The sequence below is a fragment of the Actinia tenebrosa genome, unplaced genomic scaffold (genome assembly GCF_029948245.1).
Source record: "Actinia tenebrosa isolate PJP-AT-01 unplaced genomic scaffold, QUT_ActTen_1.0 PGA_scaffold5__44_contigs__length_20552954, whole genome shotgun sequence".
NCBI lineage: Eukaryota > Metazoa > Cnidaria > Anthozoa > Actiniaria > Actiniidae > Actinia > Actinia tenebrosa.
The window spans coordinates 860259-886542 of NW_028292582.1; the positions used below are offsets into that span (position 1 = coordinate 860259).

At 39.1% G+C, this 26284-nt stretch overlaps 1 protein-coding gene and 1 long non-coding RNA gene across 3 annotated transcripts in view; both read left to right on the forward strand.

Moving 5' to 3' along the window:
• Positions 1-390: 390 nt before the first annotated feature.
• LOC116294219 (uncharacterized) overlaps positions 391-26284 on the forward strand; it is a 32954-nt gene continuing 7060 nt past the window's right edge. Inside the window, exon 1 of one of the 2 annotated variants that reach the window (XR_016121414.1) lies at positions 391-514. This is a non-coding gene — a long non-coding RNA (uncharacterized LOC116294219). The remainder of the gene's footprint in view (positions 515-26284) is intronic. The other variant, XR_016121415.1, reaches the window with a different exon arrangement.
• LOC148906248 (uncharacterized) lies at positions 9914-13147 on the forward strand. Its single transcript, XM_089037602.1, has 3 exons — positions 9914-10557; positions 12075-12080; positions 12889-13147. Exons 1-3 carry the CDS (start codon positions 9914-9916, stop codon positions 13145-13147), a joined length of 909 nt encoding a protein of 302 aa, XP_088893728.1.

A 26284-nucleotide genomic window follows, 5' to 3' on the forward strand; every position in this document is an offset into this window, starting at 1 on the left:
ATCTCACCAAACTTAAAAACCGCAGGGCAATTAATTCGCGCCAAGACCTTGTCGCACCACAGGTAGTCCATACTTTTAAATAGAAACGAAATCTGAGACCAGCACTTTGAAAGTGCTGCTTCACGCCAGTAACTAAGCCCGTCATGACCCGTCGAAAACAAAGACTTGCACGAAAAAATATTCATTATTGAATTTTTCACTGGTTTTCATTATGTAGGATTTTATCTGGATCTCGAATAAAAAGAAAATTAAAGTCAAATTTCCTCCCGATTTTATATTCACCTCTCGAGTTTATCTAAATTGGTCTCCCTGTGGTGAAAGAACGTAAAGGGACATCAAGGGACATTGAAGGGCGTCAAGGTACATAAAACAAACCAAAAATCAAAGCAAGTGAGAAGGTGATGAACGAGGAGCAAGATGAGCAAAGATATCGTGTAAGAATACGAATTTTTGAATTCATATGAAGTTAATATGGCGTTCCCTGGAAGATTAATCTAAAAAGAAGCTTTATGAGGTAAGTATTGTTGCACAAAGTCGGCTTATTTAGCACACGAGAAGAAAAACTAACAGGAGTTTCTGTTTTGGTCGAGAGTCGAGAGTACCAGGTCGAGAGTCGAGACTACCCTTTATCTGAGTATCCAATTATAGTTTCTGTGATTTCTGAGCGTGATTAATTTCCTCAAATATAAATCAATAAATATAAACGAGAGCGTACATATATAATAACACTGACATCGCGTCATTGCGCTACGTGATCTTTTCCCTCTACACTCACTTAAATATTCAAACGTGTCATTTCACATGCGTTATTTAGAAAATAGTTAAATATATATATATATAGTTGTGTATCTGCGCAGATAGCAGTCTTTTTCCCCTTGTTTTCCGGATTCTTGGAAGATATTGAGTTTCATATAGCACAGCTTTACAATCAATGACAGCTCGTATAGCATCAGATCTTAAAAGATCTTACATTGTATAAATAGCCGAAATCTGTTCGATTTCAATTAATAATGGTAATTGAACTGAGTGGAGTGCAATTTGGTCTGAAATCAAACGCGCGATTACAAAATCGCACGACCGCGTAGCGGGAGTGCGATTTGTAATTGCAAGTTTGATTTCAGACCAAAATTGCACGACACGAAGTTCAATTACCACTTTATTATATCCATTTTGAAATCTTTTTTGAAAAAGACGTTTTTTCCAGTTAAACCGATATGACTTACAATCTATAAGCAGTCGATTCAAACATGCTGTCAAGAGAACTTGTTTATACTGATCGAGCAATGATTCTCATTTTGAAAACCAACACTTTCAATCCAAAACTAAAATGAATTTATATAGGACCAAAAGGCATTACATGTATTAAGAATCGTTTACTTACATTAAATAGCAAAACAATCCTGCCCAAAAGGGTTGTAATGAACTGGCTGTTGTCCATACAGCCAATGCTCACTGCTTGTGTTTTTACGATTTCTGTTCAACATGTTAAGATCACACTTGTGCCGAGAAAACAACAAAAATCAAAGGTTGTTTAGTCCTTCGGTTGTCCTTAAGAAGTCACGTAGCTCAGCAAAAATCTTCTTCTTAAGAAAAACTTCTTTTAATGACTGTATTTTCGTCGATGTGTTGTTATGCTTTACAGATTGAAAGGAAACCACTTTTACCACGATCAATCGCCAAGAAGTCACATTCAAAAGATGCCGATTGCATTTTCCCCCACTGCTTTTCGCTGTAATATCTTCAACTTACTTAAGCAGTTACTTTACAAAGATGCTTTTGACAATTTTAAGTGATCAGTTGGTCTTTTTAAGTTCTTTTTATGGCTTTTTCAGTCTTTTTTTACAACTTTTGACGGTAAAATCGTTCTTCAGAAAAAATTTTTTGAGCCGTGGCTCTTTTTTTTCGCAAGAAGCGTTGAGCCCAACACTCAGATGGATTCCTTGATATAATTGGCTAGAAAATGACATGTCTCTCTTGTGATTGGTTCATATCAGTTGATGTGCAAAGTCGTGCAATTTAGAGCTCAAAATCGTGCAATTTATGCTGAAATCACTGCTGCAGGGAACCAATCAGATTGCAGGATTTGGTAGTGATTTCAAAATGGATGTAATAAAGGGTTTTCAGAGTTTGAACTCATGCAGTGAAACAAAAGAAGAGCAATATATATACTGAGATTGAATTATCGTGATAGCTATTTTTTTCGTGCTAAACGCCAGGAGAAGCAGCAGCACAAATCTTTTTTGCCAGTGAATGATTGACGTCAGACTAGTGAATTTATTCAGAAGGGCATTGTATGTTAGATTCCTATCAAAGCCTTAAAATGCTTTGCAAATTACCCACAGTAATTGCTTGGCCCCAGCTGCTAAGGCGACGGCTAAAGAAATTCAGTGGAGCTCGAGAACACAGAAAAAGAACAAACCAATACACCTTGTAAGCAGGGTACAGTAATCATTGAATGGTGCAATGAATCATAATTAGCCTAATGACATCGGAGAAGACCGCCTTATTATCCCATGATCATCAGTGTTATTATATATGTACGCTCTCATTTATATTTATTGATTTATATTTGAGGAAATTAATTATGCTCAGAAATCTTAGAAACTATAATTGGATACTCAGATAAAGGGTAGTCTCGACTCTCGACCTGGTGCTCTCGACTCTCAATCAAAACAGAAACTCAACTAACAGTAGTGTATGTCAAGCTTTCACACGCGGGCTTTTATAGCAAACAAGCTGCTAAACGCAAGCTTAATTTGGTACAGCATTTATGAAATGAAAGATAAATACACAATGCTGAAACAACAGATAGTTTATTTGTGAAATAGTTTATTTGAAAATTAACTCTTAGTGTGCTATCTGTGAGGTGTATACATTGTAGTCAATGCATCTATCTTGGGTCCCATTTTGTTTTTGATGTACACGTCATAACACCTATTGGGGACATTTTGAGAAAACATGATATTGATTTTCACTTGTATGCCGATGATACTCAGTTGTACATCACATTTGAAATATCCTCTTCTGCCGAAATGGAATCTGCCAAATTCAGAATAGAGTCTTGTGTAAGCGAAATGGATAATTGAATGACTAGAAACAAGCTCAAATTGAACACTGACAAAACAGAAATTGCTGTACTGTCGGCTGCTCATCGTCCCAGGCCACCTATTGATTCTATCAAATGCTGTGATCATAATATTTCTTCGTCATCATCAGTTCGTGATATAGGAGTCAACTTTGATGACAAAATGCCTCTTGAAGACCAGATCACCTCCATTTGCAAATCATGTTTCTTCCACATTAGAAACATTTGGAAAATCCGTAAATATATTTCTTTTGAAGCCTGTGAAACTCTAGTCCATGCATTCATTTCCTCTAGACTTGACTTATGTAATTCTTTGTTGTATGGGTTGCCAAAACACTTAATTGAAAAACTTCAGCTGGTTCAAAATGCAGCAGCACGTTTAGTATCCTGCAGTCACAAATGTGATCATATAATGCCCATTCTCTATCACTTACACTGGCTGCCTGTTGAACAACAAATTGACTACAAGTTACTTTTACTAACTTTCAAGGCTGTGAATGATTGTGCTCCCTCATATCTTAATGAACTGTTAAAACCGTATGTGCCAGCTCATCAATTGAGATCGCAATCATCCAATCTTTTAACCAAAGGTTCTTTCAAACTTAAATCCTATGGTAAAAGAGCATTCTCAAATGCTGCGCCAGAACTATGGAATACCCTTCCTGCACATATGAGGTCATGCAGAGATATTTTGAGTTTTAAGTGTGATCTTAAAACCTTACTTTTTAAGAAGGCTTACTAGTACTCTTGATACATATTTTTATGTAAAGTTTTTTTTTATAATCTTCATTTGCATATGTATTTATATTAATGTTGAAATTGAATGAAAATTGAAATTGAAATTGATTGAAATTGAATAAATTTTTGAAATATTTGAATATTATATTATTTTTAAATTTTTTATGCTAAATGTAATGTAAAGTGTTGTTGAACTCTCCAGGATATTGACACTATATAAAATATCATTATTATTTTTATTATTATTATCATCAATGCTGTGAATTTCAATGCTGTGAATTCCATTGCTCCCAAAATGGCGGGCCAAAGTGCTGTGTAACTTGAATTATTTATCGTTATATACTATAAGCTTACTTGTCTTATTTCAACGACAAAAGACTTTGAGTTGAAACTCTTATACTTAGTATTTTATAATCCTTATGTTTTAACGTAAGGTTTTTAAACAAGGTTTTAGAGTTTTTTTGTGCAAATTTAAGACATGAGTACCTAGAAGAAAAAAAATGTGTGATAAAGACTGATTATTGCTAACTTTATAGCCTCAGAATGATGGATCGCATTTTTAAGGTGATTATATTTAAGTTTCGGCCAAAAAGAAAGAAAAAAAAAAGGAAAAAAAGAGGAAAATAAAGACAAGTTAAACCTGCTGACAATGACATGCAGAAATTAATTTTTTCTGTCTTTGTCATGTAAATCACCAAAGGCAATATGAAGCCAATCTTCCCAGTCTTCGTAGTATTTTTGCAGAATAACTTTCTTAATACTTTCAGGAATACCAAACAATTTACTGGTCCTGTTTAAAATCTCTTTTTCGGTTTCCTTTTTAGATATTGTGGTGTATTTTCTAAATAATAATCAACTACACTAAACCATGTGCTTTGATGCTCGTCTCTTTATTACACACATGCGCACTCGCACGCTTGCAAACCTAACAGGGGTGGGGTGGGTAAATCCACCAACACTACATCTCTCCCTTTTTTTTAAACATGAGTTCACACATGGTTGAGCAAAACAACAATAAACTAAGATGCCCAAAGTCTTTAACTGTCATAACATTTAAACATCATAAGCTTTAGCAAGCTCACAGTCAGACAAAAGTTATAGGCCCAACATAGCCCAGTACATAGTCATCAAACCTTACAGGTAGCATCCTTGCACGAGTAGGTCGAGTAGCTTGAAGGTTAGGATTGCAGGGTTGACCCGGATGGTCAACCTGGCTGGCTTGGGTAGGTGACATTCCTACTGCTGTGGTCGCCTTGAAAGTTCCTCCAGGAGGTTGATCATCAAAGCAGGGGTCAATCTCATCAAGCTCTGAGGTTGTGGTCCTGGGTTCAGGCACATTTTCTCTGCTGCCGTAGAATTTCTTTAAATGGGTGACATTCCTGTGATACTGAGATCTTCCATCACCAATGAGAACACTGTTTCCTTGCTTCTGAATCACTGTGAATGGTGATGGTTTGAATGGTGTAGATAGCTTGTTCTGTCTCTCCTGTTTGACCAGCACTTGATCACCCTCCTGGATCTGACTGTCTTGTGCTCTCCTCTTGGCGTCTGCGTACTGTTTCCCCTTCTCTTTCCATTCACTGTCTCTATCTCTCACCTCATAGTCCCAACTGGTTTCAGTCAGTTGGGGTAGTTTTGTGCGAATGTTCCGCCCATATAGAAGCTGTGAAGGGCTTATTCCTGTTGTGCTGTGTGGTGTGCTACGGTGCATTATCAGAAACTTGTTCATCTCTCCTCTCCAGTCCCTTCGTTCCACTTGAGCAATGCGTAACCTCTTCAGGATACTGCGATTCTGACGCTCAACTTCTCCATTGGCCTGGGGCCAGAGAGGAGTGGTTCTCCTATGTTCAATGCCATTCTCACGCAAATACTCCTCGAACTGCTCACTTACAAACTGTGTTCCATTGTCTGTTCTTAATGACAGTGGTAGGCCATGAGTAACAAATGCTTGGTCCAGGAGTGATATGATCTTCTCGGAAGTTATGGATTTGGTGAAATCTATCTCAAAGAATCTACTGTAGTAATCCACCACGACAAACAGGTAGTCACCAGAGGGTAATGGACCCAACAGGTCAGCAGCTAAGTGCTCCCATGGAGCAGAGGGCAACTCAGTGCGGGTCATGGGCTCGGGTTTGTGAGGTTGGCTAACCAACTGACACCCATAACATTCTTTGCAGTGCTTTTCAACTTCCTTGTCTAGTCCCGGCCACCAGACTTTAGACCTGAGTCGTTGCTTCATGGCTACAATACCTGGGTGGCCTTCATGGGCTAGCTCTAGTACTTGACCTCGGAGTTGTTTGGGCACTACAATCCTTGCTCCTCTCAACACAAGTTGACCAACCGCTCCTAACTCATTCCGCACTGGCAGGTACTCTTTAAATTTGATGTCATCCCATCTTCCATTAAGCAGACACTCCCTGATGCACATCAACTCTGGATCATGTTCTGACACTCTTTCCATCTCGCGTGTGGTCAAGGCACATGGGGTCGCCTCCCGAGCTACAAACCTAATATAATGTTCGGTGGTATCATCTGAGCCAGTAACTGATGATGGGGACAGAAGTCGTGACAGTGAATCAGCGATGTTGCTTGGGCCAGGGATGTACTTAACAGTGTATGTGTAGGGCTGCAGTCTTAGGAGCCATCTCTCAATCCTTGCACAGGTCTTTGACTTTGGTGTAAAAATACACTCTAGTGGCTTGTGGTCTGTCCACAGTTCAAAATCAGCACCAAAGATGTAGGCATGGAACCTCTCGCATGACCAGACTATGGCCAAGGCCTCTTTCTCCGTCTGTGAATATCTCTTCTCAGTGTCACTTAAACTGCGGCTGGCATAACTAATTACTCTGAGTTCTCCTGCTTGTTCCTGTACCAGAACAGCTCCCAATCCGACCGGACTGGCATCTGCAATCACTTTGGTGGGTGCACTTTGGTCAAAGTATCCCAGGGTCTCTGCATTGGTGAGTCTCCTCTTCAACTCCTTGAATGCTCTACTCTGCTCTGGACCCCATTGAAACGGCTCTTGTGCCTTTGTAAGCTTTCTCAAGGGTGCAGAGATGGTAGCTAGGTCTGGGATGAACCGTGCAGTGAAGTTCACCAGTCCTAGGAAACTCCGTACTTCTGCGGCATTTGTAGGCTCTCTAGCCTCAGCAACTGCTCTCACCTTTTCATCTGCTGGTCCAATTCCTCTTTCTGACAATACATGACCCAGGAATTCTATCTTTGGCATTTTGAATTGACACTTGGCACGGTTGAATGTTAATCCCCTTTCTGCTAGCACCTTAACTACCTCTGCGACTCTTCTATCATGCTCCTCTTCTGTTGATGCATGCACAATGACATCATCAATAATATTCTGAGCACCATCACATCCTTGCAGGACTTGCTGGAGAACTCTCTGATACATTTCCGGGGCACAGCTGATCCCAAACATGAGGCGTTTGTAGCGGTATAGGCCTTGGTGGGTTGAGAATGTAGTAATATCCCTCGATTGTGGAGCTAACTCAATTTGATGGTAGGCTGACTTAAGATCCAATTTACTAAACACTTTGCTTTGTGTCATGTCTTGGATGACTTCATCAATGGTAGGTATAGGGTACCTCTCGCGCTTCACAGCCATGTTTGCCTGCCGCATATCAACACAGAGTCTGATATCCCCTGTGGATTTTGTAACAACTACTACTGGGGATACCCAGGAACTTGGACCCTCAACCCTCTCTATGATATCAAGTTCCACTAGCTCATCAAGCTTTTGGCTCAGTTTATCCCGCAGGTGGTAGGGTACTCGACGCATTTTTTGGGCCACTGGTGTGACCTCTGGGTCTATGGGGATCTTTAGTTGGAAATCCTTCAACTTTCCAATACCTTCACAACAATTTGGATGTTTATCCAGAATACTAGACTGTCCCTGGGACCCATCTAAAGACATGTTAAGGGCATTGATTTCTGGTCCCAGCTTTAACACTCCAAGCAATATTGCTGTATCCCGACCAAGGAGTGCTGGACCCTCTTCTTCAATCACAATGAAGTCAACACCACTTGCAAGTCTTTCCCCGATGGACACTTGGGCTGTAAACTTCCCAGCAACTGTCAGAGGTTCTTTACTCCCATATGGAAAGAGGTTCTGTGGACTACGGGTGGAGGTACATTGAATCTTGCTATCTTTCAGGTGTTCCCACAACTTCCTGTCAACAACATTACAACTAGCACCAGAGTCAATGATCATTTCAATTGGTATTCCTCCCACTTGAACCATTACTCGACCATTAACTGTACCATCGGAGCTACCATGAATACTAAATGCATATTTATCTTTACCTGGTCCTTGGTCATCATCATCATATTCAACTTGCCTTACATGTTGTCTCCCACCTTTGTTTCGCTCACTTGGCTGGGTCCTACACACTCTCTCGAAATGTCCAGTTCCTTGGCACTTCCTGCACTGCTTACCAATAGCTGGGCATTTAGGGTCTTTGGACCTGTGTCCTTCACGTCCACACGAGAAGCAGGTGATCTGACCCTTTCTTCCATCTCTCCTTTGGTCCCGCTGTACATAGTTTGTCTCAACAGTCACCTTATTGACTTCCTCTGATTTCCCTTCTATAGCACGGGCTTGCCTCTCTGACTGTTCCATAGCTCGAGCAATCTCTTTTAACTGTGCGAGGGTCAATCCTCGGCCCTTTTGGAGTAGCTTCAAACGAAGATTGTGCGATGAGCACTTGCTAATGACTTGATCCCTTATTTGCTCGTCCACTGCTGTATTTTCTCCGAATTCGCAGGTTTGGGCCTTCTGTCGCAGTCTGGTGATAAACTGATCCACAGTTTCATTAGGAAGTTGACTCATTTCGCGAAAACAAAGTCTCTCGTACGGCACATTTGCCTGAGGTTTGAAGTAATTATTCAATGCTCTAGTCGCTAGAGTATAAACACTCGCTTCATCATTCGTTTCCTCCATCAAGGTGAAATAAATATCCTGTACATTCATTCCAGCAGTGTGTAGAAGTAGTGCTTTCTTCTGTTCCGGGTCAGCGACTCCCTTGCCCGTAGCAAACAGCTCAAATGCACGTAGCCATCTTTGCCATCGGGCATCAAGACCAGCCGAGTCCGTGCAATCAAATGGCTCCAAGCCACCTAATTCAGATAAAAATCTGGCCATGTTGTCTTAAAACGATCAATCTATATCTAAGATTATCTTTGTGGTGATCCTCGTCGCCAAATGTGGTGTATTTTCTAAATAATAATCAACTACACTAAACCATGTGCTTTGATGCTCGTCTCTTTATTACACACATGCGCACTCGCACGCTTGCAAACCTAACAGGGGTGGGGTGGGTAAATCCACCAACACTACAGATATCACCATAGGTTTCCTGCTCTCATTATACTGTTATAAGATCTATAAATCGATGCGACAAAGGAATAAGCCAAATGGTCAAATATTTCATTCATGCTTAGCTTATACACTATAAATTCACTCAAGCATAAAGCAGCCAAAATAAAATCTTAATTTAAAAGAATAAACGTAAATAAAAGAAAATCATAGAATAGAATGAAAAGCTGTTTTTTGATCAATGGCTCAGGAAACATTGTAAAACAATGAGGAGAGGAAGGAGGTGGCACAAACCCCAAAAACAGAGCCGACCACGCTATTTCCTAATGCCGTGTCAGGCTTGTCATGCTTTTGGCACCCGATTTATCCTTAAAAAACATTTAAAAGAACAAAAACATGTGGGTACCTCCTGTTTTTTTTAATCCAAAATGTGAGAAATATTCAAATAATTTTTTATAGTAGAATTTCTAAAGTAATAATGGTTTTGGATGCAAAATGTAAGCAAAAATGTAGTACCCCTTCAGAACCAGCAGTGTTGGTAATGTTACCTTACATATAGGGGCGCCTTGCTAATAGGGGTGACTTGCATATTCTTGGCTTTCACGTGACATCACTGACCTATTTCGACCTATCCAAATATTGGCGTCCGCCATCTTTGTGCCCCTCCGAGTGTGAAATGTTATGATAATAGTAGGCCATTTTTATAGTGTTTAGAGTTTTAGCTCTCTTCAGAGCCAAATGACGTCTCAAAACTTTGGAAAATGGCTGCGCCAGTGCTCTTGAAATATGGATCAAGTCTTGAAAGTTATGTAAAGGAACGTTATTTGAAGAAGATCGAGGCAGTAGGCGTTGATCCAGTCCCCATACCAAGTGAGCAGTTTGATCCTGAATGTTTGCCTCCAATAGAGCAGTCAGATTTGTTTAGTTACTTGGTTTTGCAGACAAGCTATTATACGAACGATCAGTTTAAATATTACAAGAGTTTGGAAGCATATAATCAAGTGGTGTCTGGATTTGTGGCTTCAGTAAGAGGACGAATTATCTCAAGCAAGAATGTTGTGGTGGCGAAAGTTCGCCATTCCCAACGCATGAATGACCCTCTGGCCGATATTTGGATCATTGCCAGCAAGGATGGTATGATTTTTTCTGCTCATTGTTTGGGTTGTAAAGCAGGCCTAGCAGAATCTTGTTCGATTGTTGCCAGCGTCTTATTTTACGTCAAATGTTGGACAAGAATCAACGGGAAATTAGCCTGTACCCAAGTTAAGTGCACGTGGCTTCTTCCCACGTATGTCAACCAAGTATCTTACGCAAGGGCCAAGGACATCGATTTCTCTTCTGTGAAAAAACTCAAAGAGATTCTAGACAGTAACATTGATAAATTGAATGATGAAAATTTAGGACAGTCTCGTAAAAATCAAGCTGGACCTGGACGAGACCCGAACCCTTCAGCCCAAGTTTCACCAGCGGAAAAGGAGGAATTTTACACAAAACTCTACAACTGCCAAACAAAAGCTGCTTTGTTAAGTTTAATCGACCCCTTCGCTGACCATTTCATTTCCAAAAGTCGGAATGTTCCAGTTTTATGTGATCTTTATGAGCCTTGTAATTTAGATCTAGATTATCTAGAACTGTTGCGAAAGTGCTTAGATGTCAAGCTAAACATTTCAGATTAGGAGATAAAAGCGGTTGAGCAAGAAACAAAAGATCAAGCTAAGGGCCCAGGTTTTTTTAGACATCGTGCTGGCAGAATTGGAGCTTTTGTATGTGGTGCTGCCTACAACACCAACCTAGCTCAGCCCTCCCAGTCACTGATTCAATCTATCTGCTACCCCCACTTGTACAAGCTGGATAACAAGGCCATTCAACATGGCATCAAGTACGAACAGTATGTCATTAATGCATATGAAAGCTTAATGAAAACAAAGCATATTAACTTTGAACTTAAAGTGTATATGACACGAAAACATTCCATCATTTAAAATGTATAGTTTGTTAGTAATAATAAATATATCGTAACAAAATTTGTTTCAAAAGCTTATTTCTTGAGATATTTGCGAAAGTTAATCCCAATTTGTGACGTCATTTTGTTGACACGTACTCTAGATTCAGTAGTAATGTACTAAATATAAATTGTAATTCATATGAATTAACAACAAAAGACATATTTTAGTCAGCTTCATTTGATAGCTTACGTAGTACTCTTCCAATGTTGGGAAACTGAAAAGTGTACTACTTGAAATTAAGATTCTATATTCAAACATATTTCATGTATTTGCAACAAAATCTGGAGACTTGTAAACAAAATGACGTCACAACTCGTGCTAAAATTTTTTGAATTTCTAGAGAAATGGGTTTTTGGAACAAATTTAACCGTGATATTCTTATTAATGCCAATAAACTACACATTCTTAACATTAAAATTTTTTCGTGTCATATACACTTTAAGAGATGTAGTTTGTTCATCAACAAGGAATTTCCTTTCATCCATGCAACCCCAGACTTTTTAGTTTCTTGCAATTGCTGCGGATTGGGATGTGGAGAGGTGAAATGTCCCATTTCCATCCCCAACTGTGACTTTAAGCAGTATGTTCTGCAAAAAAACTTTTGTCTTGAGGTGGTAAATGGCCTAATGAAGCTAAAGAAGAGCCACAATTATTACTTACAGGTTCAACAACAGTTGTTTACTGTGCCAGAAAGAAAATATGCTGACTTTGTTGTTTGTGCTGTGGATTCAGATGGAAATGCACACATTGTGTGTGAGAGAATTTACCCAGACCCCCACCACTTCAAAACTGTCGTAAAAAAGCTTGAAGCATTTTGGAGGATTAGCATAATCCCAGAGATCTTGGGACGGTGGTACACAAGAAAGTGCAATGTTATCATTAAAGTTCCAGGTGATCAAGCAGTCTGCTTTTGTAGAGGACGGTGCAGTGATGAGATGGTCTCCTGCAGTAATGCTGACTGTCTTTATGGCCAATTTCACATAGAATGTTTGGCTTTAAGTGGGAAGTCCATACCTAAAAGATGGTATTGTCCTCACTGCAGCAGGCTGCCACAGTTTAAGAGAGGAATTAGGGCTTCAAAACCAAGCCGAAACCATCTACTGTCAACCAAGCTGCAATGCAATGCAATGCAATGCTATTTGTGTTTGTAATGCAAAGGCACTCATAAGTGATAAACTGGTAGAGTGCCACAATGCCAACTTTACAAATGGTCATTTTTTTCCATCTTAGCTGTTTGGGATTGAAAAGAATGCCAAAGAATCACCAGTCAACGTGGGTGTGTGGTGCCTGTAAAGCTAAAGAAAACCACCTACCACTTCTACTTCTTCAAAGACAACCTCTGCCAAGCCAAGCAATTCACCATCACCAGAAACTTCAGAATCACAAACAAATGACTGTAATAGTGACAGTGAAGATGATATTGAAATCACACAGGTTACAACCGGTATTGTTGACCAGTATAGTGCCCTTGCAACACTAAGCAATGCTGATTATGACCTCATCAGTGATCCTGCTGGGTGGATTTATGGTGATATAATTCAAGCTGCCCAAGTATTATTACAGAATGTAAACCAGTCAATTGAGGGATTTCAGCGCCCAACCCTAGGAGGAGTAAGGAACTTTGATGTAGTTTTGGGAGAATTTATTCAGATTTTGCATACAGGGACTGATCACTGGGTATGTATTAGCAGTATAGGATGCTTACCTGGTGTTGTAAATCTTTATTATAGTCTTTACCATCATGCAATTAGCCAGGAAATAGAGGAGCAAGCAAATGACTTAATCGGTGGAAGACTAGTTAATTTAGAATTTGTACCAGTTCAGCAACAAAGTAATGGTAGCGACTGCGGAGTTTTTTCAGTTGCTTTTGCTACGTGTTTGGCTTTTGGTACTAACCCCAGTCATGTAAATTTTGATGTTGCTAAAATGCGTCCCCATTTATTAGCTTCCCTTAAAGGTGGACAAATAAGCATGTTTCCAACTTCTTAATTCATTCTTGAGCAAAGAAAATGATTAGTGATAAATAATAGTCAGTAATATGACATAAATATTATAATAGATATGTAGTGAAGTAACATAAGACATTTGCCGTGTTGTAAGGCTTTAATCAGCATAAACCTCATGCTTACACGAGTCAACTAAACATGGCGGCTTGGAGAGCAAGACCGCTGATCATAAGTGTCAGCAGGCGCGACACAGGTATCCCGAAATATATATATAAATAATAACACTTTCACTAAAGTTATTCAAACAATAATTCTGAACAACAGTTGGGTGTCGATTGTCACTACATTCACCCCTTCCTATAAATTTAGTCTATCCACAGGGCGACGTTCCCTCTGTGATCTTCTCAATACCATGGGCTCAAGTTCTGGAGTTTTATCTGCATCAGGACAACCTCTGTCTTGAGGAAGTTCACTAGGAATCTTGGGTTCAGCAATTGGATCCTGGGTTGAGTTGTGTGGTTCTACGTGTTCCACATCATGACCATAAGGAGCAAGATGTTTGGTTGAGACCGTGGTTTCTCTACCATCAGGATAACGAATGTGAGCATAGTGGGTATTGGCCTGGAGAACATCTGCCTTTTCAACCAAAGGATCAAATTTGCTGTATCGTACATGACGCTTTACATAAACCGGGCCAGGTTCAGCCAACCAAGAAGGAATCGAACTGCCTGAAGACGAATGGCGTGAAAAGTTCATGAAACGTTCGTGGGGAGTCTCATTAGTTGCTGTGCATAGAAGAGAACGGATTGAGTGCAACACATCTGGTAGGACCAGTTGCCACTGTTCTGTCGGAAGATTCTTTGATTTCAAAGATACTGTGATAGACTTCCACACAGTACCATTGTACTTCTCGACTTGACCATTGCATGTGGGATTATAACTGGTAGTACGACTGGTAGCTACACCCTTGCTAGTGAGGAATTCCCGTAGCTCTTTACTCAGAAACGAAGCCCCCTGGTCAGAATGCACATAGGCAGGCATACCAAATAGGGAAAACAATGAGGTGAGGCACTTGATGACGGTTGGAGTGGACACGTCAGGACAAGGGAAAACAAACGGAAATCGAGAATACTCGTCAACAACATTCAGGAAGTATTTGTTCTTGTTGTTGGTAGGCAGTGGTCCTTTAAAGTCAATGTTGATCCGCTCGAAGGGTTGAGTAGCCTTTATAAGATGAGCTGATTCTGGGTGGTGGAATACCGGTTTACATTCACGGCAGATTGAGCAGGTGTTAACCGCACTCTTAACATCCTCTAGAGAATAAGGCAAGTTTTTGGCACGAATAAAGTGCCAAAATCGAGTGATCCCAGGGTGGCAGAGTGCATCATGAAGCTGGTAGAGAGAGTCATTGGCACTGGAGGCACATGTTGCTCGTGAGAAGGTATCAGGGGCAACATTCTCCCTGCCAGGTCAATATACTATGTCAAAACTGTAACAACTCAGTTCCATCCTCCAGTGCATGATTTTGTCGTTCTTAATCTTCCCTTGATGACGCTGATTAAACATGTAAGAAACTGATTTTTGATCAGTTTTCAGGGTGAAGTGAGACCCAGTAAGAAAATGTCTCCAGTGTCTAACTGACTCAACTATTGCCTGCGCCTCCTTCTCTACAGCTGAGTGTTTCAGTTCACTACCTTGAAGTGTGCGTGAGAAAAAGGCTACCGGCCTGCCCTTTTGGTTGAGGGTAGCAGCTATGGCCACATCAGAAGCGTCGGTCTCTACCTCAAATGGAACACTCTTGTCTATGGCGGAGACAGCAGCTTTGGCGATGATACTCTATCTCTTCAAATGCTCGTTCTGCCTCAGAGGATAGGGGAAATGATTTGCAGCTTGTAATGGGTTTAATCCTGTCAGAGAAGTTAGGAACCCATTGAGAATAGTAGGAGAAGAGTCCCAGACATCTTTTAAGAGACTTTGAGTTTTGTGGCAGAGGAAGCTGTAGTAGTGGCCTTAACCTTTCGGGGTCTGGACTAATACAACCATTTTCGATGACGTACCACAGTAATGGCAATCGTTGAGTAGAGAAGACGCTTTTGCTGTCGTTGAACTTAAGGTTGGCCTTTTGAGCAGCTTCTTGAAATGCCTTTAAATTGGCATCATGGTCAACTTGGTCTCTTCCACAGATGATTATGTTGTCGATATATGGAAAAACAGCTTTGAGGTGATTATCTTCAACAAATGTTACCATCTCTCTTTGGAAGCACGCTACGCCATTGGTTACACCGAAAGGAAGCCAAGTGAACTGTTAAAGTCCTCCGTTAGCTTCAAAGACAGTGTAAAGCTTGTCATCTTCTTTTAGGGGTATTTGATGGTATGCACTTTGGAGGTCAAGGGTACTGAAGACCTTGTACTGAGCTATTTCGTTGACTATATCGCTGATCTGTGGCAGGGGAAATGCATCAAGCTGGGTGAATCGATTGATTGTTTGCGAGTAATCAATCGCCAGGCGCTTCTTGTGGTTCTCATCTTTTGTGACAACTACTTGGGCCCGCCAAGGGGACTGGCTTGGCTCAATAATGCCTTCCTTAAGCAGCCGATCTACTTCATGGCCAATGAAGGTCAGGTCATCCTTGCTGTATCGCCGAGACCTCGTAGTGATCAGATGGCAGTCAGCCGTGAGGTTTGCAAATGGAGATGGTGGTTCAATGTTCAGTGTCGTGAGACTGCATACAGACAGCGGTGGTTTTGTCCCACCATACTTGAACGTGACACTATCATGTTGAGACTGGAAATCGAGTCCTAAAATCAGATCCGAGCATAGTCCTGGCATAATTGACAGACGAAAGTCCTTATAAGTTTGTCCTTGGTAGTTAATAGTTACAGAACAAGAGCCCTGGGTCTTTGTGCTTAACGAGGACGTTGCCATGGAGACCTGGCTGATCGCAGGGTTAACAGAGATAGCTGCTACTTCAACTAGGCTTGGATGTATGTAGCTCTCACTGCTACCACTATCGAAGAGTGCTTGCACTCTCCAGTCCTTGTTGACAACAACAGTAGCAGTTGACCTTTTAAGAGCTGGAGGAGTTCCTACAGTGGCAAGAGTAGGTGACCAGAGAGCAGCTGAAACTTCGCTGGGTTTAGAGGCTTTTCCTCGACAGACTTTAGCAAAGTGTCCCTTCTTTTGGCATTTATTGCAAGTTGCATCTCTAGCCGGACACTTAGAACGAGGGTGTCTAGAATTTCCACAGAAGAAACACATTGGATCTGGTGCTGCTGCTACAGCAGTGACAGGTTGAGGGGCAAAGTAACTTTCTGAGCTGCGCATAGCAGAGTCGAGTGCCCTGGCTTGGTCAAACATGGTTTTCAAATCCAAGGTTTTGTTTTCTAGCAACCTTTGATGGATCTGGTTAGAATGCAATCCCGAAATGAAGGCATCCCGTATGTATTCCTCACAATACTTGGTAGCGTTGACTGGTTGGAAGTTACATTCCTTGCTGAGAGTTTTCAGAGCCTGTAGATACTCGTCCAGGCTTTCACCCGTCTGCTGACGTCTAGTAGCCAGTAGGTGTCTCGCGTAGATTTCGTTGGTCGGTTTAACATAAATATTCTGAAGAGTTTCGATCGCAGACTCGTAGTCGGTACATTCTTCCACATATCCGAACACTGTAGGCGAGATAAAATTTGTAAGAACTCTAAATTTATCGAGGCCTTCTTCAAACAAAACGGCGAGAAAGTTTTCGAAAGTTCGACGCCAGTGAATCCACGATTTTGATGCTCCAGCCGAGCTTGGATCTGCATGGAATCTCTCAGGCCGTAGAACTTTATCCCTGGTTTATGCTGATTAAATTGTAGTAAAGTAACATAAGACATTTGCCGTGTTGTAAGGCTTTAATCAGCATAAACCTCATGCTTACACGAGTCAACTAAACATGGCGGCTTGGAGAGCAAGACCGCTGATCATAAGTGTCAGCAGGCGCGACACAGGTATCCCGAAATATTTATATCAATAATAACACTTTAACTAAAGTTGTTCAAACAATAATTCTGAACAACAGTTGGGTGTCGATTGTCACTACAAGATAATTTTTAATAAATAACCAAAAGCAAAAAGCTGATAATCAAAATAAATACTTCATTTAAGTGATTTAAATCAGACATCTTTTCATTGGAACTCAGTAAATAAGATGTTAAAATGTTTGTGTCTGAACTGTCCAGCATTATCAGCTTCTTACTTTAGGCTCAGTCAAAACAGATAAATTCTGCTTTGAGAAATACACCAACATATTAAAATCTTTTCTTTCGAGATTCAATCTACATCTCTTATTATGAAATCTAGTGACAATATTAAAATAAGCAGGAACCCATGGTCAAGGAAATGGTGTATTAGGGAAGAAACAGTAACATGAAAATGAGTCAAACATAGAGCAATAAAATTAATTAATAAACATTTCAGTTGCTATTGAATATTATTAGACCTCTGTTTACCTTTGGCATAATATATTTCAATTTCTCTCTGGCTAAAAAATTGTTAGTTGAATCAAAATCAGTATTCATGTATTAGCCACAGTTATCTTTTTAGTACATAATCTCAGATGAAAAAATAGGCCATAGGTAAAGAGTTATTTTCACTTTCTTTTTCCTTCATTCCCTTTTTCATATCAAAATTTAATTTTTAAGATTGTTTGTCCCCTCCATATTTGGACTTGTTGAAGAACGTGAATAAAATTGTTGCTTTATTTCTAGTGAAATAATAATTGTGATTTTAGGGTTTTGTGCCTGTCGCAATGTAATAATGATTTCTCCTGGTATAATGTTATAGAAAAAACTTTAAACATTGTTACCACCCCTGCTTTTTATGAAAAATGTACTACTAAAATGGTACTATGGAAGGACAAAAATTAACAAGTGCAGAGCAAACCCTTAAAATGCAACATTTGGTACCTGGAATTCAGGTGACCCATTCTGGTTGCTGCTTACAAAGTTTGTGGGCAGTGTTCCTTCCAGAATAATGTATTTTCGCCGCAGTAGACTAATCACTCTTTCGACCTGTATCCTAACACTGGCTATCCCCCTTGAATGTTCAACGTCAATGGGATCTAACTGGGCTTTCCCTTTGGTAAATGCTGGAATTACCAGCTTTCCATGCTTTAAACCAACACTTTCTGTGATGGTAAATCCCCGATCAGCCATGACTGTATCCCCTGGGGTCAACTTATCTAAGAATCCACAATGCTCAGTTAAATATTTATCTGAGGTGCGGCCACCCCAAGCTTCAGAAACAAAGCAAATTGTACCTTGGGGAGTGATACCAATAAGGATCTTTATGGTGTTGTTGTGCTTATAAGATGAGAATGTTTGAGTACTGGCCATAAGATTTGTTGGTTTTTCAATAAAAACTTCAAAACAATCGATCATGACAGTTACTTTGCACCCAAATGTATATTGAAAGCACATTGGCATAGTTTTCCACAACTGTTCCCTTTCAGGCCAATAGATAAAGCAGGACAACCTAGAATCCATTGCCAATATCCAAGAGGTAAATATTCTTGATACACTTGACAGGGACACCACAAAACGATACGCTAGGTCTTGAAAGGGAACGTTTAGTCTCAGCTTCATCAGTACCAGCACAAATTCTTAAAATCTATTAAGAACTGTAGATTTCCGTTGAACATGTGGCGCGACATGCTCAAACACCACCATCAGGACTTCATAGGAAGGTAGTCCTGTGTAAAATCGAACTTTATTAGGTGTATCAAAGAATTCTCTGTCCGGAGCTTGATATGCAGATTTTAAAAACATTCAAATTCATCTGTCTGTGTGTCAGCGTTCTGTGATCCTTCACAATAAGTTAAGTCTAAGTCCATCTGTGTTGACTCGTCCTTGAAAGTCACTACGGGTGTCTGGGTGCTCTTGTTGAGTATTTCTTCACGCTCATCATTCGCACTGCTGCAAGAAGGCTCAATATTAAAACATGAATTACTCTGTGTTTCGGTAGAAAACTCTATATCTTGGACAGCATCCCAGTTTGATTCAAGTCCTTCTTTTTCCTCTGGACTCCAAGTTGCTGCTGTTCTATGATTCGCTTCCTGCTCTCTCTTTCCCTTTCAGCTCGTTCTGTCTTAGCTTTCGCTGCTTCCTTCAGATCTTCTTCCTGACTTTCCTTTTTGCCAAGGTTAATAGTTGGCACCCAATCAATATTATATTTGTCCCAGACTTTTGCAGGCTTTCCAGAGACAAAGTGAAGACCACAGACACGTTCGGTTTCAAGAACCCTCTTTGCGTCAGTATCGCTTCGACTGATGGCCGAAATCCAAAGCCTTCTCCACTCTCGTGTCAATTCTTCGTGCTCTTCGCCTTGATTTAATATCACTTTAGGTATTGAAGAAAAGGAAACTTTTTTCTTACCGCTCTTTGAACCGCAACCAACTATGATACAATGCACTATGTTCAGTGAAAAGTTCACACATATCTGTCTGTTGGCGTCTGTTTGTTTACTATCGAGGGGCACAAAGATGGCGGATAGTAACCGTTGTCAAGACCGGTGTCACATGGGTAAAAGCCAAGAATAGGGGCACTTTCCATAAAAGGCTATCATTTGAATGATATATGATATGAATTATATACCGCTGCAAACTAATACATAGAATATACTGATAGCTGATTGCACGTGGCCATGTTTATCCAATGCTTTCTTTAATCTATTTTTTATGACAATCACCAAGTTCAATATCCATGAAAAAAAAGTGTAAAAAGGAAACCATGAAAAAATACCGATAACTGATTGCAAGTGGCCATGTTTTCGAACAAGACTCTAGAAATAGAACTTTATAAATTTAAAAAGGGCCACAAAAAATTCTACTTTACAGAAGTTCCAGCTGATTAATCGTTTGTGCCGCACAAACAATGTGATAATTTGCATTTCTTTATTCTTTTTCTTTCGTTGAAATTATTTTGGGTTTTACTTGGATATCCCAAATTTTTTATAACAGCGTGTTTTGTCATATCGCTTTCAAACACACACAACTGCAAAAACATAATCATGATCATACAACTCTTCTACGTTTTTAATATATCTGTCTTTCATCTCCTGAGTTTCCTCAGTTTCTGGCCCTTCAGTCATTTCCTCCTCATTGTCGGTTTCCGTGCCTTCGCCTATCGATAAATCTTCATCTTCAGTGCGTTTCGTTGCTGCTGCTTCATGGACTTTCCTCACGGTTTCTCTAAAGACATCATCTTCACATAAGCATAGGTAGTGTCACTTTTGATTGGTTATTATGGAAATGCTATTTCTTAAAGTGAAATAATAAAAGAAATATATTCATGCGGCTATCTAAAATGAGTTATTAGATAATTTAAAAAAGAGGTAGCATGCCATCATTAAAACTGTTAGCACACTAGCATAATGATGTAATATCAAAACAAACAATTTTAGTGCCAGTGATCATGGTCACTGAGATGGTGAAAGTAAGAACAACTAAATATTACACTAAATATCACAAATAATGGAAAATAAGCTCAAATTGTTTCCATCATTTTAGCCGATGTAAACAAACCTTGACGTCAATAAGTACTAAATAACGCTAATTACACACACAAGACAAAACAGTGATGTATAATTACATTTTAGTTATTGCGCCATTTCACTTGCCCAAGGTTGGATTAATTACTACGCCTACAAAACAATAGTATCTATTTACCATTAGTTGGTCTTGACAGATCCAGGACCCACTGACTCTTGTAGCTACACAGCTGAACCATACGTTGATCATATCCTCTCCTTGTACCAGGTTCCCATCTAACACTTGGTCAAATCTTGACCCTTGGCCAATATCAATAGGGGATACCACGTCGTGAAGAAGTCCATCACCTTTGAAAACGTAAAAAGGGTTTCAATTGTTAGCTCTTAATAATATTCGTGAGTTATAGCTAACCATATTTAACTTAAGGTGTAAAGTTTATTGAGAGGAACAGAGCAGCAGCCTATTGTGCAGAAATTTCTTGCTCATGACTGATTAAGATAGGTTGATTTAAACTTACATGTCGTTTTGATATCTTCTTTTGCTATGTGATAGCCAACCTGGACACTTGACATTCGTTCCAAGGAATGGCAGATTCTAGTTACATCTGTGTCATTGGTTAACTAACATGGAAGATTACGTTGTAATAATCTATGTTACTCACGTTTAACAAGTGCAGTGTAGTGATAAATCTCTTTAAAGAGAGGTCTTCAACATCCTGCAATGATCTGCCAACTGCTCGAAGATCGTTGTCTTGGAATAATCTGCAATACTTTTTCGACGATCTTCTAGCTAGTAGACTTCCAAATGATATGTGGAAAGAGAATCTAAAAGTAAATAAGAAGACTCTTGAACGTTTTGGTCATATTTTAGGCCCAGATCTTCCCAAATGACATACGCTTTATTCTAGATGAAAAGCGTGTTGCAAAAGCCTGACGAGACTAGCTACTGGGAACTCTTACCTTTTTTCTGGCGTGAGTTATGGTCTTCCAAAGTCAACAAGTAATATCATTAAAAGAGAATTCTGTGCTATTTTAAGAAGAAAAGCTGCACAATTAAATAAATTTCCAACCAATGAAGATGATTCCCGTGAAGCGATTGAAGGTTTTGAAGAGATGGGGCTTTTTCCTCAAATCGTCGGGGCAGTGGAAGGCAGTCACATTGAGATAAAGGCCCAAACAGTCAACTGCAAGGATAACATTTGGAGGAAAGGCTATCCAAGCATGCTGCTTCTTCAAGAAGTCGTGAATAGCGAGGGGAAGTTTATCCATGTGAGTACTGGGTATCCTGGAAGTATTCAGAATGCAAGAATGCTATGCATGAACTCTCTTTATCGACACTGGAAAGGTACTTTGTACCCCCACAAAGGTAGTCAATGACAAAACTATCAAGCCACTACCCTTATTGGACCCTGCGTACAGGTTGGAGACAACCCGGCTCATGAAGTCGTATACCTTAACCGCTCGTTCAATCGCTTTACGTGTAGTTGTAGAGCAGGGATTTGGAAAATTAAAAGGAAGATGGCATTGTCTTGCAAGTTGTATAATTGAGGAAGTTAAAACGATCCCGACGACTATAACTGCTCTTTGTGTTCTTCAAAACATTTGCACTGGCATGGCAGATGACACCCCAGTCGTAATTTTTCACGACGGAGGTTGCCAGGGGGCCGCCCCAGTTGCCAGACATGACATCAACATTGGCGGCAGATGTCTCGGACAGGCACTCTATGAAATGGGTGCCGTCAATCAGCTCTCCCCTTAATTACTTACTTTTTATACTTCTATCTATACAACTGCTCTACGTATATTAAATAACACAATAAAAACAAGCAAATAACAGAAAATAACTTTTACTTATTGATATTTTGAAAATAACTACTACGAGTGTACTTATATTTGCAAATTTATGTTTTTGTTTGCCCTATAAAATTAAATTTGGAAATATTCTTTAATTAGTTAACCTTTTATTTATTTATTTTTTTGAACATTTTCAATTAGCAAATTCTTAAACGACTACTTTTGTTGGTAATTAATATTTAAAGTACAATTGGAAATGTTCCCAAAAGAAAAAGGAACATTTTACAAACATTTTTGAGGAGATTCGTTAGAAGCTGCTTCTTCATTAGAGCTACCTACAAATTCAATGCCGTAAAGAAAAAAGAATGTGCTGTCTTAAAAGTGGAACTCCTGGAGGCTTAATCATGTTTCGCGATTGAGGGGATTTGTACCCATTGGTGACCTATCGAAATCCAATTTATGCACATTTGGACTAAATAAAAGGCACTAATACTCTTTCCGATACTTCCGATATTGCCCTATATACAGGCAATAGTACTCTGCTAAACATGGCTTTGTGTGTTTCACCTATGGCATGGCACATGTGCTTTACTACCTGAGGCTCATATTTTAAATCTTTTAGACACCAATTATAGGTCTTAGATATATTCTCCTCAAAGCGAATATAATTGTCGCCAATTTCAAAATTATTATTTTTAAATGCTACGATGCTGGCCAAAGAATTTGCCACTGTAATAATACACAATTAAGAGAGACTTGCCATCTTGTTCCCAAAAAATCCCATTTTCCAAATTTCTCTGAATTCAAGAGTTCCGTATGAAACGCTAATTGAATAACCCAAGCTTAACATTCGAAGGTATTATGGCTGGAATTTCAGATAAATCCTAACACCCGGTGCACATGAAAATGTGCTTTGAATGATTGTTTTGAAGTTGAATGATTGTTTTGAATATATTGAATGAATTGTTTTGAATATTGAATGAATTGTTTTGAATATTGAATGTATTGTTTTGAATATTGCTACAATCGGCTTGCCATAACTTTGCCAAAGCCTACGGGTCAAACTCACCAGTTTACTATCAATCTAGTGTGACAAGTAATTAGCATTTGATGCACGGACAGAAGAACAATCGTGAAATTCATCCGTGTGAAAAGCACGAATGCATGCATAATTATATCTTTGGATTTTAAACAATCGACAGCGACTTCAAAGCCTTCTTCCTCATTCTCCAGTGAACGGTTTCCTTAAGTCTGTTTGGAAACAGTCTCTTTGGAAGTGATCGCTTCCCTTTTAGCAGTTCTCCAATGTGGGAAGGTTATCTCTTCGCAAGTGAGAAATTAACGTTTTTTAAACCTTTGAGTCCCTCGGAATTTTATGGTGTCTTAAAACTTAGTATTGGCAGAACGATTGGTACATTCTGACACACAACAGTGTTAGAGGTGCCTAGAGGTAAATAATTGATGTTTTTTCAGCACTAAAGAATTATTAGGCCAATCCAGTACTAAAAAGGTATAAAGATATCACTAGACTACAATATTTAGCATATAACATTTTATACCTACAATCAGGACTTCCTTCTACAAGACTTAACGAAGCCTTTCATCTTATTCTTGAGTTCTCTATCGAGATCGCAGACACAACTTTGTTAAAAGTTCTCTTTGCACTGATTGCGTAATAGACTTATCGTACTCCGCAAGTCCAATGGATTTGAGAGAATTTACAAACCTCTCTAAAAGATCTACAGCACCATACACACCTCCAAACACCGTAATTAAAAGAATGCTGATGGATGCCTTCCAAAAGTCCTGTCGTTTGCGAACATTTGCGTTTGTTTATCAGCAAGCTTTACAAAATCGATAATGTCGAGTTCTTCCTGCATATCTTTGCGTCTGTCTGTTACCTTTACTGTCCCTTTTATTTCATTGATGGCACCCGCAAATCTATGCCCTCTTCCACGGACTGTGTGATTTAAATTAATAATTTTGTTGCGACTATGTATATGTGCAAATACATATACAGGCTAGCAAAGGCATGATAAAATTGAGATCTCTTATCACTTCTTGCTCACCACTTATTGTAAACCAGGTATTATTTTTTCAGAATGGCAGAAAGTTTTTGGGACCAACAATAAAAATCCTTTTTCTCTGGTTTCGAACTTTTTTTAATGTCTTCTTTGATTGTTTTTATAAATGTCATTACCAGAAATCAGGGACAACATGGCGGACAATCTAATTATTCATACTTTTTCTGGCCCTTTAAAAATGGCCGTCCAATAGAGAGATTTGTATGGAAGGATTATTTCAAAACTGGATAAAATTTAATGTACTTATAGTTTTATTTGTCTAGTGTTTTACAAATACTTAGTGGTTATTCACTAACAACTTGTGGAGAAAAAAGTCCAAAAGTCTATGTTTTCCTTCGGTCAAACAGGTTATAGATTATAAAAGGTTTCTTGTGAATGAATTCCATACATTCCTTGTAATTGCCTTTATGCACAGCATGAAAAATGTGATTTAATGAAGCTTATTGGTAGCATAAAGCTTGCATAAAGAAAGGTTGTACACTCCTTTAAGACAACATTACGTTATGTAAAGTTCGGCTTTGAGTCAGCTTTACGCAAAGACTTAATGCACTATGAAGAGACTTTAAGCTGTCGTAAATGATAGCTTAAAGTCTTCATAAAGGTGCCTAATGCTATCGTAATTGTCTCTTAAAGTAACTTAAAATCTAAGAACAAACCACTTTAGTAACTTACTGTAAAGGTGGATGATTTGTATATCATTTTAAGTATATTCAAATTTTAACTGGATATGATCACCATCAGCTATTCAATGCCCCCACACCCCGTTACGTTTTTGTTCCCAATCGTTGTTCACCCGGTCTCTTCGAACCAAACGATTATAATAAACAACTTAACAACCTTGTTAATTTAAGAATTTTTTAATCTATTTTTCAATCAAAAGTTAATCAAAACATACAACAGATCGTTACAGAGATCTCGCAAATATTTTCTTTCACCATTTTACAGTAAGACATGTGACTAAGTTTAGTATAAGGCTTTTAATTCAATGATCATTTGCATGATCATATTTTTGATGTACTTTGCCAAAATTTAAATAGAAAATAAAATTTTATGGTTACTGTAGATAATCTACAATGCTAGACTGAAATAAAAGATGCTAGCACCAAAACAGAAGGCAGGAACAAATGAATCTGGTCTAATATTATACTCATATAAGAAATAATTAAAGTTTTTCAGTGAAGAACGACTTTGTTGTTGTGCCTCGTGTCATGGCTGCCATCACTTGATGGTGCAAAGCCTCTATATTGTACTTGAACAACTTAAATACAAAATCTAATTTTCACAAACACTGCTGTAATTTCTATATCTAACTAATATTTGTTGCCATCACTGTTTGAAAAAAAGTGATATTGCTTTTGAAATATCCAAAAATCATCATAATATGTTATAAATGTATAAACTTAAAACATATAAAGTAACCAGCAGTTGAACATATAAAAAAAAGTCTTACAATGGAGTGGAAGTACTAATGTTGGGTACAACCTGACGCACTGCCCATTCTTGGGGGTTGTTGGGGATTGGCCTAGTTGAGAACATTGTGTGCTTCCGTCTTGGCAGCATGCTACGCCTAGATCTCATAGGGAGACCATCTAGATATTTCTGGTCAAGCAGCTCTTTCGTTTTTCTTAAACAAGTCCTTTCCCATGGAAACTTTTTCGTAAGATAAGATTTCAGTTGGCGCTTTTCATCTTCATCTTCAGAAATATCACTCTCGTCTGAGCTCGTATACTCTAAAGTCAAAACTTCTCTATACTTTTCTTTTTTTTCTTGTCCACAATTC

Bases quoted from the DNA above. Each gene is read 5' to 3' on its own strand.
- LOC148906248 (XM_089037602.1), top strand. From the start codon at position 9,914: ATGGCTGCGCCAGTGCTCTTGAAATATGGATCAAGTCTTGAAAGTTAT.